At 56.4% G+C, this 15,710-nt stretch overlaps 1 protein-coding gene across 1 annotated transcript in view; it reads left to right on the top strand.

The window, feature by feature from the left end:
- Positions 1–15,214, top strand: part of CPAMD8 (C3 and PZP like, alpha-2-macroglobulin domain containing 8) — a 119,593-nt gene extending 104,379 nt beyond the window's left edge. The window contains exons 30-42 of the mRNA XM_025367428.1: positions 1,266–1,431; positions 3,848–3,934; positions 4,038–4,174; positions 4,543–4,698; positions 4,777–4,839; positions 5,457–5,671; positions 7,033–7,120; positions 8,793–8,867; positions 10,387–10,492; positions 10,575–10,685; positions 11,496–11,705; positions 11,836–11,986; positions 14,828–15,214. Coding sequence (XP_025223213.1) covers positions 1,266–1,431; positions 3,848–3,934; positions 4,038–4,174; positions 4,543–4,698; positions 4,777–4,839; positions 5,457–5,671; positions 7,033–7,120; positions 8,793–8,867; positions 10,387–10,492; positions 10,575–10,685; positions 11,496–11,705; positions 11,836–11,986; positions 14,828–15,062 — 1,800 coding nt within the window. The 3' untranslated portion in view covers positions 15,063–15,214. The remainder of the gene's footprint in view (positions 1–1,265; positions 1,432–3,847; positions 3,935–4,037; positions 4,175–4,542; positions 4,699–4,776; positions 4,840–5,456; positions 5,672–7,032; positions 7,121–8,792; positions 8,868–10,386; positions 10,493–10,574; positions 10,686–11,495; positions 11,706–11,835; positions 11,987–14,827) is intronic.
- The last annotated feature ends 496 nt before the right edge of the window (positions 15,215–15,710 follow it).

The following is a 15,710-nucleotide window of genomic DNA, read 5'->3' as shown; positions in this document are numbered from 1 at the left end:
TCCCTTCCTTTCCCTTCCCCTCCCCTCCTTCTTTCTTCTTTCTTTTTTTAGACGGGGTCTCACTCTGTTGCCCAGACTGGAATGCAGTGTCTCACTGCAACCTCTGCCTCTGGGGTTCAAGGGATTCTTGTGCCTCAGCCTCCTGAATAGCTGGGATTATAGATGCCCGCCACCGCGCCTGGCTAATGTTTGTATTTTTAGTAGAGATGGAGTTTCACCATGTTGGCCAGGCTGGTCTTTAACTCCTGAGCTCAAGTGATCTGCCCACCTCGGCCTCCCAAAGTGCTAAGACTACAGGTGTGAGCCACTGCACCTGGCCGTAGCTAGCTGTCTTAACAAAGACCTGGCCATGGGGCTGGGTGGGACATAGTGGCCAGGGCTCTGCCTGCTTCCCCTAGAGTATCACTGTGCTCATTTGCCATGTACTTGGGCATCCTGGCCAGACCTCGTTTGGAAAAAGGAGTGCCAACTTACAAGAATGGTAATGGGAGCCAGGGGCAGTGGCTCACACCTGCAGTCCCAGCACTTTGGGAAGCCGAGGTGGGAGGCTCGCTTGAGCCCAGGAGTTTGAGACCAGCCTGGGCAACATAGTGAGACTCCATCTCTACAAAAAATAAAACGTTAGCTGAGCTGCTGATGTGCATCTGTAGTCCCAGTTACTGGGGAGGTCAAGGCGAGAGGGTCGCTTGAGCCCAGGAGTTGAAGGCTTCAGTGAGCTATGATCATGCCACTGCACTCCAGCCTGGGCAGCAGAGTGAGATGCTGTCTGTATTTTTTTTTCGAGGCAGTGTCACTCTGTTGCCAGGCTGGAGTGCAGTGGCGCGATCTTGGCTCACTGCAACCTCCAACTCCATGGTTTAAGCAATTCTCCTACCTCAACCTCCCAAGTAGCTGGGATTACAGGCACACGCCACCACGCCCAGCTAATTTTTGTATTTTTAGTAGAGATGGAGTTTCACCATGTTGGCCAGGGTGGTCTCAAACTCCTGACCTCAGGCGATCCACCCACCTTGGCCTCCCAAAGCACTGGGATTACACTGTGCCTAGCCTATTTTAAAAAAAAAAAAAAAAAAGCAAGAAAGAAAAGAAAGGAGATGGGGTTTTGAAAATTGGGTCTGCAGGCAGTGAGAGCCACAGAAGGGTGCAAAGCAAGGGGCTGTGAGTCATCCAGAGCTCTCCCCAGGGACGCCTTAGAAGCCAGTGGGTGGTGGGTGGGATGGGGCAGAGCAGCCTCCCAGGGTTCGCCTTCCCACCCCACCCTGCAGGAGGAGAGAGGCTCCATTGACAAAGCGAGGCACTTCCTGGAGTCTGCTGCACCCCTGGCCACGGACCCCTACAGCTGTGCCCTGACTACCTATGCACTGACCCTGCTCCGCAGCCCAGCAGCCCCTGAGGCACTGCGCAAGCTCCATAGCCTGGCCATCATGAGAGGTAGGTGTCCCTGGCCCTCCCCAGAGGCCACAGTGTCGGGAAGCCTACTGTGGAGCCCGGTAAACAACTCATGAATGCATTTATCAAAACTGACGAGTCATGTAGTCCCAGCTACTCGAGAGGCTGAGGCAGGAGAATCGCTTGAACCCAGGAGGCGGAGGTTGCAGTGAGCGGAGATGGCACCATTGCACTCCAGCCTGGGTGACAGAGCAAGACTCCGTCTCAAAAACAAAACAAAAAACTCATGAGTCAGCCGGGCGCGGTGGCTCATGCCTGTAATCCCAGCCCTTTAGGCAGATCACTTGAGGCCAAGAGTTTGAGACCAGCCGGGCCAACATGGTGAAACCTCGTCTCTCCTAAAAATACAAAAATTAGCTGGGTATGGTGGCGGGTGCCTATAACCCCAGCTACTCGGGAGGCTGAGGCACAAGAATCACTTGAACCCAGGAGGCAGAAGTTGCAGTGAGCTGAGATCGCACCATTGCACTCTAGCCTAGGTGGCAGAGTGAAACCCCGTCAAGAAAGAAAGAAAGAGAGAGAGAGAGAAAGAAAGAACGAAAGAAAGAAAGAAAGAAAAAGAAAGAAAGAAGGAAGGAAGGAAGGAAGAAAGAGAGAGGAAGGAAGGGAGGGAGGAAGGAAGGAAGGAAGGAGGGAAGGAAGGAAGGAAAGAAGGACAAAGGGAAACTGACAAGACACCTTTTGCTCCTTTGCCAATTGCTTTGTTGATTATAGTATTCATTCATTATCGCATCTGCTAGTGACTTTATTTGAGGAAGTGGCTTGTCCAAGTCACACCAGCCCAAGCATTACTTTCCTTGCCTGTGAAATCTGGGATGCCAAGCCCTCAGGAAGGGGAGTTCTCAGGGAGGGATCCCCAGCAGAGAACGCATCCCCTGCCTCTGGCCAGGCTTCCTGGAAATCATCCCATGACAGGGGTGCTAAGAGACGGGGGAGGGTTGGGTCTGGCTTCCACCCTTCCCTCCACTTGCTGCATGAGCCCTGGTAAGTTTTTTCGAGCTGTCAGTCCTCCGACCTACAAAATCATCACCCACTGGGACTCCAATCCCTGAGCTTCGACTTTCTCAGAATGCCCCCACACTAAGTCTCCTCCCACTTCACCCAGACCTCCCCGCCCCACCCCTACCCCCAGCAGCTGCACTGGGGCCCAGGCAGGTTTCTCGGCTTAAGTCATTAAGATGCCACCTGAAGAACTGTTTTCATTGCTTCAGAAAGAGAAACGTTTAAAGAGGATCCAGGAACGGAGTGGGAGGTGGTGGTGGTAGGCTGGTTTCTTTCTGGATCTGAGAACCTTTACACCTCATGTGAGCTCAGAATCCCTGGAGCCTTTTTCTTTTCCTTTTTTTTTTTTTTTTTTGAGACAGAGTTTGCTCTTGTTGCCCAAGCTGGAGTGCAATGGTGTGATCTCGGCTCACCGCAACCTCTGCCTCCTGGGTTCAAGCGATTCTCCTAACTCAGCCTCCCAAGTAGCTGGGATTACAGGCATGCACCACCATGCCCAGCTAATTTTTTGTATTTTTTAGTAGAGACGGGTTTTTCCATGTTGATCAGGCTGGTCTTGAACTCCTGACCTCAGGCGATCAGCCCACCTCAGCCTCCCAAAGTGCTGGGATTACAGGTGTGAGACACCGTGCCTTGCCCTTCTTTTTATTATTATTATTATTATTTATTTATTTATTTATTTATTTATTTATTTATTTATTTTGAGACAGTCTTACTCTGTCACCCAGGCTGGAGTGTGGAGTGCAGTGGCTCGGTGTCAGCTCACTGCAACCTCCGCCTCCTGGGTTCAAGCAATTCTCCTGCCTCAGCCTCCCGAGTAGCTGGGATTACAGGTGTGCACCACCACACACAGCTAATTTTTGTATTTTTAGTAGAGATGGGGTTTCACCATATTGGCAAGGCTGGTCTTGAACTCCTGACCTCAAGTGATCCACCCACCTCGGCCTCCCAAATTGCTGGGATTACAGGTGTCAGCCACTGCACCCAGCCAGAATCTTTGAGCCTTTGCAAGTCGAGTGTGGCTGCTTGGGTGCTAAGTGGGAAAATCAGGGGCTGCATCAGTACCTGGTCAGGAGGGAGGCTACTGACTAGTGATGTCTGTGTCTGGAGAAGGGAAGGGTGGCCGTTGATTAGTGATGTCTGCCAGGGGTAGGGTAGGGTGGCCATTGATTCATGATGTCTGCCAGGGGTGCAGGAAGGGCTAAGGCTGCCATAGATTTGCAGATCTGAGATGGAGCCTTGAGGTCCTTCCTGTCCCAGTTGTCTTCCCATGACACTCTTCCCACTGGGGTCCCACAGCACCTTTTCTTTAGACCCCATGCTTGGATGTGCTCCCTGGGATGCCAGGCTGCACACTGGGTGGGGTGGTAGCTCTTGACCACCCCTTTCCTTGCAGATGGGGTCACCCACTGGAGCCTGACAAATTCCTGGGACATGGACAAGGGCACATTATTGAGCTTCGGTGACAGGACCTCTCAGTCAGGTACTGGCCACCCCAGCTCCCGGGTGCCTGCCTTGGCCATACCTCCATGCACTGGGCCCGTGTCCCTGTGTCAAAAGTCCCCAGTGGGCGTCTTCCATTGCAGTGGTCTCGGCCGAGGTAGAAATGACAGCCTACGCCCTTCTGACATACACTCTGCTGGGTGACGTGGCCGCCGCCCTGCCTGTGGTGAAGTGGCTGTCCCAGCAGCGAAATGCACTCGGGGGATTCTCCTCCACTCAGGCGAGCCGGGCAGGGCCAGAGGGAGGGGTTCAGGGCTGGGTGGGTGGGGTCCCTGCAGTCCTTGTTTTGAGCTCTGAGGTCGCCAGGCAGTCTGGCCCCTTCTCACCTTGTAGAGCCCCAAAGAGGGCACGGGTTGGGGGTGAGGGACAGATGCCCCTGGATCCTCCGTGGGAGCCCAGCCTCTGCCTCTGGGGACACACCAACCTGGCTGTCCTGGAGCCCCCAGTGCCATGGGTGTCTGCACTGGGTCCAGTCTCTATTCCAGCCTCGTTGGTGCCTGTTTCAGGCCAGGCTTCCAAGACAGGGGTCAGGGGACCACGGGCCAACTCAGTCTCAGGGTTGATGGCCATCTTCTCCTCCATCCCCAGGATACCTGCGTGGCTCTGCAGGCCTTGGCTGAATATGCCATCTTGTCCTATGCTGGAGGTATCAACCTCACTGTCTCCCTGGCCTCCACCAACCTGGACTACCAGGAAACCTTCGAGCTGCACAGGACCAACCAAAAGGTTCTGCAGATGGCAGCGGTGCGTGTTCCTGGGACGAGGGCTTGGGGGCTGTTGGAGGAGGAGTCGGCAGGTCCTCACAGTGACTTCTGTCTCCAGATCCCCAGCCTCCCCACGGGGCTGTTTGTGAGCGCCAAGGGGGACGGCTGCTGCCTGATGCAGGTAAGGTTTTGGGGAGCATTAGGTGATATTGGGTTTGTCCTCCTGTGCCCCATCCCCTCCACCCACATAGTGGAACCCCAGGGACACCCAGAGGGTTCTGAACTCAGCAGCAGGCCAGACCGCAGGGCAGGCTTTCAGCCTCCTAATACTGCCCAAGGCAGGTGGCCACGGTCCTCTCAGGTGTGATGCCCACCGCCCCCCCACCCCAGGAAAATCCATTTGACCCTCAGTCCAGGGATCTCTGACCCAGTGACTCAAGCAGATTTGCCTAAGGGCTCGAGATCATTCCCCCTGCTATGGCCTGGATTCAACCCCAGACCAGGCTGGGGCAGGTGCATCTCACGGGTTCTGACTGGCAGTCAGAGGGCAAGTTTCCCGCGATGATTTTCGCCAGCTCCGTTTTCTCATCTCTAAAACGGGAGCCCAGACAACGTCGTGGATGGGAGGGAGACCCCTAGACTCAGACATAGCTGAGCACAGCTCTGAAACTGTCATAGATGTCATTGTCCTCATAATTCTGGCTCTTCCCACCTCCCCACTGCCCTTTCTCCTCCCCCACCCTGCATCTGTTGTGGAGGGCCCAGGTCCCTAAGTCTCCATCCTCCAACACCCCCCAGATTGATGTCACCTACAATGTACCTGACCCAGTGGCCAAGCCGGCTTTCCAACTGCTCGTAAGCCTCCAGGAGCCCGAGGCCCAGGGACGCCCGCCCCCCATGCCTTCCTCCTCAGCTGAGGGTTCCCGAGGAGACAGACCCCCAGCTGACGATGATGACCCAGCGGCCGATCAGCATCACCAGGAATACAAGGTGATGCTGGAGGTGTGCACCAGGTAAGGCCACCTGCCCTGCTGGCGTGGGCATCCCAGGAGGGCGCAATGTGGGGAGAGGATGGCCTCCTGGGACCAGGAGGAGCTTCCGCCTCTAGGCACTCAGTGGTGGTTTTTGTTTTGTTTTGTGTTGTTTTGTTGAGACGGAGTCTCGCCCTGTCACCCAGGCTGGAGTGCAGTGGCGTGATCTCGGCTCACTACAGCCTCTGCCTTCTGGATTCAAATGGTTCTCCCATCTCAGCCTCCCGAGTAGCGGGATTACAGGTGCCTGCCATCACGCCCAACTAACTTTTTTGTATTTTTAGTAAATACAGGGTTTCACCATGTTGGCCAGGCTTGTCTCGAACTCCTGACCTCGTGATATGCCCACCTCAGCCCCCCAAAGTGCTGGGATTACAGGTGTGAGCCACCTCACCCAGCCAGTTTTTGAAGTGAATGAAAGAAAAGTGAACGGACACAGAAAACTCCAGTATGGTTGGGGCGGGTGGGCCAGATGGGGACAGCCATGTGTGGCTGGGACACTGGTAACACTGGGACACTGATAACACCAGCACCAGGCCCCTTGGTTTCCAGGAGTGAGCCTGGGACCTGGCCACAGTGGGTCCTCATCCTAAGATGATGTTTGTTGCCATGGTGATGGATGCTTGTCACCATGGCAACGATTGGTGGGTGAGTGGTTGCCATGACACTCGCAGCCCATCAGAGCCGCTACCCCGGTAGCAGCTGCCCTGACCTTGACTCTCATCCTGAATATGTCCAAGTTCCCCATCTCAGAAAGTTCTGAAGGCCAGAGTCCAGCTTGGTGCACTTCCCGCAGCTGCAAGCTGCACACTGAATGTCAGCTTCCTCTTCCTTGTCCCCGACGCCCTATAGGAAGCGCCTGGCATACTGCAGGCTCCAGAGAGAGCCCAGTTACTTCCCTCCCCGCCCTGCCATGTTACAGAAGGAGAAACTGAGACCGGAGCTAGGGGGTTGATTTCCCAGAGTCTTCTGCAGGGTGGCAGCGTTGAAGCACCTGGGCTGTGGCTGCTCTGTGGAGCCATGTCAAGAGGGGCGTCGCCAGCTGCTTCCCAGGCTGGGGACACAGAGTGAAGTGCAGGACAAAACACGGTGCCTAGTCACGAGACCTGGTCAAGCCTAGAGCCCTTGGCAAGGCCCTTTCCTTCCGGCCTCAGTGTCCCTGCTGTAAAATGGGTTGACTGAGCTAACCAAGCCAAAGATGTGTGTGCCAATGGCCCGCCGGCCAGGCCCCAGGGCAGGCTTCCTGGGACATCAGCTGTGTGGGCTCCAGAGGGAGAGGGGACCGTGAATTCCACCTCCAGGCTTGAGCTCTAGGGCCTCTCTCTCTCCCCTGTTGTCGGAAGGTGGCTGCACGCAGGATCTTCCAATATGGCTGTCCTCGAGGTGCCCCTGTTGTCAGGCTTCCGGGCAGACATCGAGAGTCTGGAGCAGGTGAGGTGGCGCCGGTGAGCAGCAGTGGGCAGGGATCTCCAAACAGTAGGCAGGGCTTAGGCACCCAGGGTCAGGCTGGCTGGCAGCCCAGCCCTTTGTAAAATGCTGTGGGTATTATTTTCTTTTCTTTCCTTTAGTCTCTCTCGCTCACTCTCTCTCTCGCTGTCTCGCTCTCTCACTCTCTCACTCTCTCTCACTCTCTCTCTCTTTTTTTGAGATAGTCTTGCTCTGTTGCCCAGGCTAGAGTGTAGCGGTGCCATCTTGGCTCAAATTCCCAATGGAGCCTTGAACTTCCAGGCTTAAGTAATCCTCCCACCTCAGCCTCCCGAGTAGCCGGGACTACAAGCATGCGCCACCATGCCCTGCTAATTTTTGTATTTGTGGCAGAGACAGGGTTTCGCCATGTTGCTCAGGCTGGTCTTAAACTCCTGGGCTCAAGCAATCCTCCTGCCTCAGTTTCACAAAGTGCTGGGGTTACAGACAAGAGCCACCACGCCCGGCCCCTTTTTTCCTCCCTTTCTGGGCAAAAATGGGCCATCTGTCTATTGAGGAGTAGGTGGGGTGGTGTGGGGGCTGCTCCAACAGGTGGATCTCCTGTGGGGCCACTGTCACGATGATGATGATGATGATGATGACTATTATTATTATTATGATTATTTGAGATGGAGTTTTGCTCCTGTTGCCCAGGCTGGAGTGCAGTGGCACAATCTCAGTTCACTGCAACCTCCACCACCCTGGTTAAAGCGATTCTCCTGCCTCAGTCTCCCAAGTAGCTGGGATTACAGGCATGCAGCACCCTGCCCAGCTAATTTTTTGTATTTAGTAGAGACGGGGTTTCTCCATATTGGTCAGGCTGGTCTCAAACTCCTGACCTCAGGTGATCTGCCCACCTCAGCCTTCCAAAGTGCTGGGATTATAGGTGTGAGCCACAGCACCGACCCACTGTCACTATTATAAATGCCATCTAGAACTTCAGCAAAGTTCCATGTGCTTTGGCCCTGGGTGGGAAGCCGTGGGGCATTCTCAATCCACATTCTGCCGAGACCAGCTGTCACCCTCACAACCCTAAGAGAAACCAGTGCCACATTCCCATTTAGTACAGGAGGGAAGAGGGACATGGGAGTACTGCCAAGCTCTGACTGGGGGAGAAAGAGGACCAAAAAGCAAGGGGTCCAGGGACCAAAGGAGGTCTGCAGTGTGGGGAGGGTGGAACAGGAAAGCCAGGCCTATTGTCGCCTCCCCTCCAAGGAGGCTGCACGGAGCACCAGGGGATGACGATGTGGTCAATTCAGAGGCCTTGGAATGGGTGTGGTTTTTTTTTTTTAATCAAAAACTGAAAAAAAAAATCCCAGACTGGGAGGGGAACTCGAGGTGGCAGGGCTCAGCCGGGCTCCTCGTTGGCCACAGAGAAGCCTGACCTGGGCTTGGGGCTGGGTTGAGGGAGTGTATAAGGAGGGCAGGCAGGTGTTCTGGGCAGTCATAGTCATCCTTGAGCGTCCTCTCCTGGGTGTTGAGAGGCTGGCAGGGCCCGGGGAGCACTGACCAGTACCCAGACCTCAGCCCATGATAACTTGTGGGCAAGTCCAAGCATCCCACTGACTACTGCCTCCAGGAGATGGGAGAGGAAGCAAGCAGAGAGTCTGAGGACCCTGACTTCTGGCTTCCTCTGCAGCTGCTCCTTGACAAGCACATGGGGATGAAGAGGTATGAAGTGGCTGGACGCCGAGTGCTCTTCTACTTTGATGAGGTACCACCAGCCAGGGTTGGTGGAGGAGGCTTCCCTGGTGTGCATGTTGGTGAGGGTGCACCGGTCACTGCCTGGTGTGGCTCCCTGCAAATATCTTGTACCATAAAAAAGACACTGGGGCTGGGCATGGTGGCTCATGCCTGTAATCCCAGTACTTTGGGAAGCCGAGGTGGGAGGACCACTTGAGCTCAGGGGTTCGAGACCAGCCTGAGCAACATGGCTCAGAAACCCCATCTTTACAAAAAATATAAAAAAGTGGCCAGGCGCTTTGGCTTACGCCTACAATCCCATCACTTTGGGAGGCCGAGGTGGGCGGATCACCTGAGGTCAGGAGTTCGAGACCAGCCTGGCCAACATGGCAAAACCCCGTCTCTACTAAAAATACAAAAATTAGCCAGGTGTGATGGCACACTCTGTAATCCCAGCTATTCCAGAGGCTGAGGCAGGAGAGTCACTTGAACCTGGGAGGTGGAGGTTGCAGTGAGCCGAGATTACGCCACTGCACTCCAGCTTGGGCAACAGAGTAAGACCCGCAAGACCTCATCTGAAAAAAAAGTAAGACACCGGGCGAATAAATTCCAGGCAGAGCTGGCCATGCTGACAGCTCTGTGTCCTCGGCTGATGACAGTTGGTGGAAAAAGCAGGGAGGGGCCACAGTGGATATTATCCCTCTGTAGGAAGGAGTGAAGCATTGATCCATGCTACAGCATGGATGAACCTCAGAAACACGATGCTGAGTGAAAGAAGCCAGACACAAAAGGCCACAGAGTACATGATTCCATTGATATGAAATGCCCAGAACAGGCAAATCGGTAGAGTTGGAAAGATTCGTGGTTGCCAGGGGCCGGGGGAGTGGGGAGCGAGTGCTGATGGGGATGGGGTTTTCTTTGGGGGAGAAAGAAACTGTTCTGTAACTAGACAGAGGTGATGATTGCACAGTATTGTGAATATGCCAAGTCCCACCCACACATGCTCAGCCACGTGTGCACACACACAAAAAAGGAGTGGTGTTTGGGAGGCCACCTGGGACGTTTTCCCAGTGGGATGGAAGGACCCAAAGAATCAAAAATGGGACCGAGGCTGGGCGCGGTGGTTCACGCCTATAATCCCAGCACTTTGGGAGGCCGAGGCAGGCGGATCACTTGAGGACTGGAGTTGGAGACCAGCCTAGCCAACATGGTGACACCCCGTCTTGATCAAAAGTACAAAAAATTAGCAGGGTGCGGTGGTGGGCGCCTGTAATTCCAGCTACTTGGGAGGCTGAGGCAGGAGAATCACTCGAACCCAGGACGCCGAGGTTGCAGTGAGCCAAGATTAAGCCACTGCACTCCAGCCTGGGCAACAGAGCGAGACTGTCTCAGGAGAAAAAAAAAGGAAAAAGAAAAAAAGAAAATGGGATCACGTTTCTTCTGTGTTTCACGAGTCCTGGGTATCCCTGAAATCAGCCAGTTCTGGGCCCAAGCTCAGCGCCCCAGGCCTACTGGCCCCGGTCGAGCCTGCGCCCGCCGCTGCCCCGCAGATCCCCAGCCGGTGCCTGACGTGTGTGCGGTTCCGTGCGCTCCGGGAGTGCGTGGTGGGCAGGACGTCGGCGCTGCCAGTCTCCGTGTACGACTACTACGAGCCCGGTAGGCCCGCGCGCCCGCACCCCCGGCCCGACCCCTGATACGTCGCGCCGGCACTCGGTCACCCGCCACCCTTGTCCCGCAGCCTTCGAGGCCACTCGCTTCTACAACGTCAGCGCGCACAGCCCACTCGCCCAGGAACTGTGCGCCGGACCCGCGTGCAACGAGGTGGAGCGCGCCCCTGCCCGGGGCCCGGGTGAGTGCGCGGAGCCACTGCCGCCCCCCACCGCGGCCTGCCACACCCGGACTCCCACCTGCGGGCGCCGGGGAGGGCTCCCCTGGGTGCGTGGCAGAGGAGGGGCCAGCATAAAGTCAGGAGGACGCAGCACAGGGGTGGGCGGGCGCTCTGCCTATACGGGGGAGGCGGGGCTGGAGGAGTGGTCAGTGCGCAGGGGCGTGCCTGGGGAATGGTCAGTATGCTGGGGGCAGGGCCAAGCCAGTGAGGGTGTGGTCACTGTGGTGGGGACTGGGCCCAGTGGGTTGAGGGTGGTCAGTGTGGTGAGGGCGGGGCCGAGCGGGGATGGGGAGATGAGTGAGGAGGGGGCGGGTGTGGTTAGCGCGGGGGGCGGAGTTGAGGGTGGGTGTGGTCAGTGCGGAGGGGGTGTTAAGAGTGTGGTCAGGACCGAGGGGCCGGGGTTGAGGGTGGGAGCCGTCAGTGCCCAGGAGGTGGGTTTGGGGTGGGTGTAGTCAGTGCGGAGGAGGCGCGGCGGGGACAAGGGCTGTTGTTGCAGGGCGGCCCAGACAGGACGCCCTGCTTCCTTTCTCTTCTACAACCGCTTTTTAAAAATCTGTTTCTGTTTTTGTAAGTATTAGGCAAATACCTGCGTGAAATTCCATGAGACCAGGGCTCAGGACCTCCCATTAACTGTCGCGCCCCAAGACCCACCGAGGGGGGAGTGGGCCCGGGCCCCAGGGACGTCTCCCCGACCCCCAGGCTCTGTGGGGGTGCGGGCAAGGTGCAGGGTGGGGGTCCTCCGTGCCCTGTCGAACCTGCGTCGTTCCCCAGGCTGGTTCCCCGGCGAATCGGGCCCTGGGGTGGCCCCTGAGGAGGGGGCGGCGATCACGCGATGCGGCTGCGACCACGACTGCGGCGCCCAGGGAGACCCAGTGTGCGGCTCCGACGGGGTGGTCTACGCCAGCGCCTGCCGCCTTCGGGAGGCAGCCTGCCGCCGGGCCGCGCCTCTGGAGCCCGCGCCTCCCAGCTGCTGTGCCCTCGGTGAGGACCCTAGCCCTCGCCTAGCCTTGGGGACCCCCATCGCTGCTGCTCTGGGCCACGGAACTCCTCCCCTCGGCCCTTGGGTCCCCTCCCGGCCACGCCCTGCCGACTGAGGCCCCCTTCCTTCCAGAACAGCCGCTGCCGGCCTCAGTGTCCTCCACCTACGGGGATGACCTGGCTTCTGTGGCCCCGGGGCATTTGCAACAGGACCTGAAGCTGAGTGGAGCTGGCCTTGAGGTGGTGGACTCAGACCCTGAGCCCGAAGGGGAGGTAGAGGACAGGTGAGGGCTGGGCCCACCCCAGAGGTCAGAGACATAGGTTCAATATCTCCCAACCTCCCTCCCCTACCAACCTCCCTCCACCACCTGCCCCGACCCCCCACGGGCAGTGGGAATGACTCAAAGGGTCAGAGGCTCAGAGTTCCTGGGGACAGAGTGGGACATTCATCCTCCCTCCATCCTGGCCCACGCAACACCCACCAGCGAACAGCTCTGCATTTGTGTGTGTGTGTGTGTGTGTGTGTGTGCGTGCATACGTGTCAAGGATCCCTTAGCCGAAATGCTTGGGACCAGAAGTGTTTTGGATTTCAGATTTTTTCAGATTTCAGAATGCTTGCATGATATAGGTAGCTAAGGTTCAGCATCCCTACTCTAAAAATCTGAAATGCTCCGATGAGCATTGCCTTTGAGCACGTCAAGTTGCTGCTCAAAAAGATTTGGATTTTGGAACATTTCAGATTTAGGATTTTTGGACTAGGGAAGCTTAGCCTGTAGTTAGCAGCGTGTGGTTTCCTCATGGGCAGATTTGTGTAATCTCAACCATAGTCAACAAACATCCCATTTGCACAGAATCCTTCCAGCTGCTCTTCCATAACTTCACCTCTCCCCTCAACACCTGCAACCACTAAGCCATTTTCCCCCTCCGCGTCTGTAATTTTGTCATTTCGAGAATGCCAGTGGTAAGTGGAATCAGAGCGGATAATCTTTGGAGCATGATTCCCTTGTGTTCACCTGTGGTGTTTCGTGTATCCATAGTTCATTCTTTTATTTTTTTTTGAGATGAAGTATTATTCTGTCGCCCAGGCTGGAGTGCAATGCCTCAATCTGGGCTCACTGCAATCTCTGCCTCCCAGGTTCAAGCGATTCTCCTGCCTGAGCCTCCCCAGTAGCTGGGATTACAGGGGCCCACCACCATGCCCAGCTAATTTTTTTGTATTTTTAGTAGAGGCAGGGTTTCACCATGTTGGCCAGGCTGGTCTTGAACTCCTGACCTCAGGCGATCCACTCGCCTTTGCCTCACAAAACGCTGGTATTGCAGGCATGAGCCACTGTGCCCAGCCTATTCTTTTTATTTTTGAAACGAGGTCTCACTGTATTGCCCAGGCTGGAGTATAGTGGCATGGTCATGGCTCACTGCAGCCTCAATCTCCTGAGCTCAAGCGATCCTCTTGCTTCAGCCTCCCAAGTAGCTGGGACCACAGGCACACACCACCACGTCCAGCTAATTTGTGTGTGTGTGCGTGTGTATGTGTGTGTGTGTGTGTGTGTTGTAGAGATGGGGTCTCTGTATGTTGCCCATGCTGGAGTGCCATGGCTGTTCACAGACGTGATCATTGTGCATTGCTGCCTCAAACTCCTGGGCTCAAGCTATCCTCCCATCTCAGCCTCCCAAAGCTTTGGGATTACAGGCATGAGCCACTGTGCCCGGCCTGGAGTTTTGCATTGCTGGGTAGTGTTCTATGGGTAACTTTTTGATTTGGTTGGTGGTCTGACACCAGCTGTTACCCTCTTACCGCACGTGAACACCCAGAGCCCATCACTGTAGTCCACCGGGGCAAGGAGGCAAAGTTCTGCAGTGCCAGGCCTGGGCCATGTATCCCCCTCCTAGTTGGGGTTCTGCCATCTAAATGAGGAGGTGGCAGCCGGCCTGAGCGCTGTGGACGTGGGTTTAGGAAATGGGTGTGGGGTCCCATCCCAAAGTCCTGGCAGTCTCATAGGAATCTTTCTCCTTCTCTCCTGGCCAGTCAGAGCGGCTTCTCTTCCTAATGGCTGCCCTGCTCAGAGCAGGACGACACCATCTGGCTGCATCTTGTCCCTATCCGCCTGTGACTCTGCCTGGTGGGTGGGCAGACCTCGGCCCAGGTGACACCTGCCTCTAAATGAACCCAAGGAGCAGAATGGCAGAGATCTGCCCGTCCCTAGGATGGGACTCGGGGCCCAGGTGTGGGCTCAGCAGTCACCGGAGTGGTGCAGGGGGCACAGCTGGAGGTCCCTTGGGAGACCCCCTGACTTACTAGCTACAGCTGGAACTCCAAGCACCCCAATCCCCCAGCCTTGGAGCTGGGCATCATTTTCCTGGGGCCACGGCGGCTCCCACAGCCTGACATTCTGTTCGCGGGAGAAGAAACGTTCCCAGAAAGCACTTGTGTGGCCAAAAGCTTCTTTCTGAGCAAACACAGTGTGGACTAAATTAGCAAAACATCCAACCTATGGGCAACTTCAAAACGGAACAGGCCGCCTTTCTCTGAAACACAAAGCCCTGGCCTCCCTTTGGGGCACCCAGGACCCCGAATTGCCCTAAGACTGTCCCAGCTCTCGAACCCTCTGCCTTCGCCCCAGGGGACCTCGGGCTCACATCACAAGGCCCTGCGGGGAAGCAGGTGACTCTCAGCAAATGCACTTTCAGCTTCCGGCTGCCCGGGCTGGGTGACCCCGGTGCTTCCTCACTGTGAGTTCCTGATGTCCCCGTGCCCAGAGGACCAGCCCACTCCCAGGGCCCCCAGGTCCAGAACCTGCCTGCCTTGGGGGGCCCTACCAGCTGCCTGCCACCAGCACCAGCAGACTTTGATTCCCTTTTGTGACCCCTGGCACCTGCTTATGTCTGCATTTGCCCATCTTCTCTGAGGTGGTATTTATTTCAGCCAACACCTCTCAGCCCTGATCTCTGCCAGCACGGAGGCCCCTCGCTGCCTGAGAGGTCAAGGTCTGAGGCTGCCCTGGCCTGTGAGTTCCCCACCCCTGGATCCCATCACCCTACAAAGGGACAGACCCCTTGACTCCTTGACCCGAGGCCCGGTGCCCACTTGCTGTAGAGGATGCTGTAAGATAAAACCTCATCTCCAGGGTCATGGCCAGGCCTTGGCCTCCTGCAGTCAGTGGGAGGACAGAGCACAGCACCCAGAGCGCCAGCCCGTTCCACAGATGGGGCCAGACCCTGGCCCCTCAGAGACGTAGTGGCCGGGTGGTGGGGGCCCACGGGCCAGGGCTCCTGAGCCCCCATGTCTTCATCTACAGCCCAGCCTTTCAGAGTGGTGGGGAGGAGGGTTTATGGATGTCAAACACCTGCACCCTGATATAATCCTACAACCACATGGAGTTGTAGGACCACAGCTTGGTCCTGGGGACCGCTCATACCCACACACCCAGCTTGTGCCTGTGGTTAACAACTCAGAAAACTCTAGTAAATGGTCACTCCAGGATATTGACACGAATACACATCACTGATCTTACATATTCTGGGTTGCACGTGAACTTTGTGTGTGTGCGTGTGTGTGTGCGCGTGCGCGCATGTGTGTGTCCCAGGCACCTGACACCCCCAGCCCAGGGCAGCCCAAAGCTGGACTGATCAGAGACATAGACCCAATGAGGAGCCCAACAGTGGCCCCCCCACCCTCTGCCTTGCCCCTGTAGTTCATGCCCCAGTGGTCTTTGAAACTGCCCCGGCCGGGCGCGGTGGCTCAAGCCTGTAATCCCAGCACTTTGGGAGGCCGAGACGGGCGGATCACGAGGTCAGGAGATCGAGACCATCCTGGCTAACACGGTGAAACCCCGTCTCTACTAAAAATACAAAAACTTAGCCGGGCGTGGCGGCAGGCGCCTGTAGTCCCAGCTACTCGGGAGGCTGAGGCAGGAGAATGGCGTGAACCCGGGAGGCAGAGCTTGCAGTGAGCTGAGATCCGGCCACTGCACTCCAGCCTGGGTGACAGAGCGAGACTCCGTCTCAAAA

Source organism: Theropithecus gelada, chromosome 19 (genome assembly GCF_003255815.1).
Source record: "Theropithecus gelada isolate Dixy chromosome 19, Tgel_1.0, whole genome shotgun sequence".
Classification (NCBI taxonomy): Eukaryota; Metazoa; Chordata; class Mammalia; order Primates; family Cercopithecidae; genus Theropithecus; species Theropithecus gelada.
The sequence above is the reverse complement of the archived record's forward strand: the minus strand, read 5'-3'. Positions and strand labels throughout refer to the sequence as shown.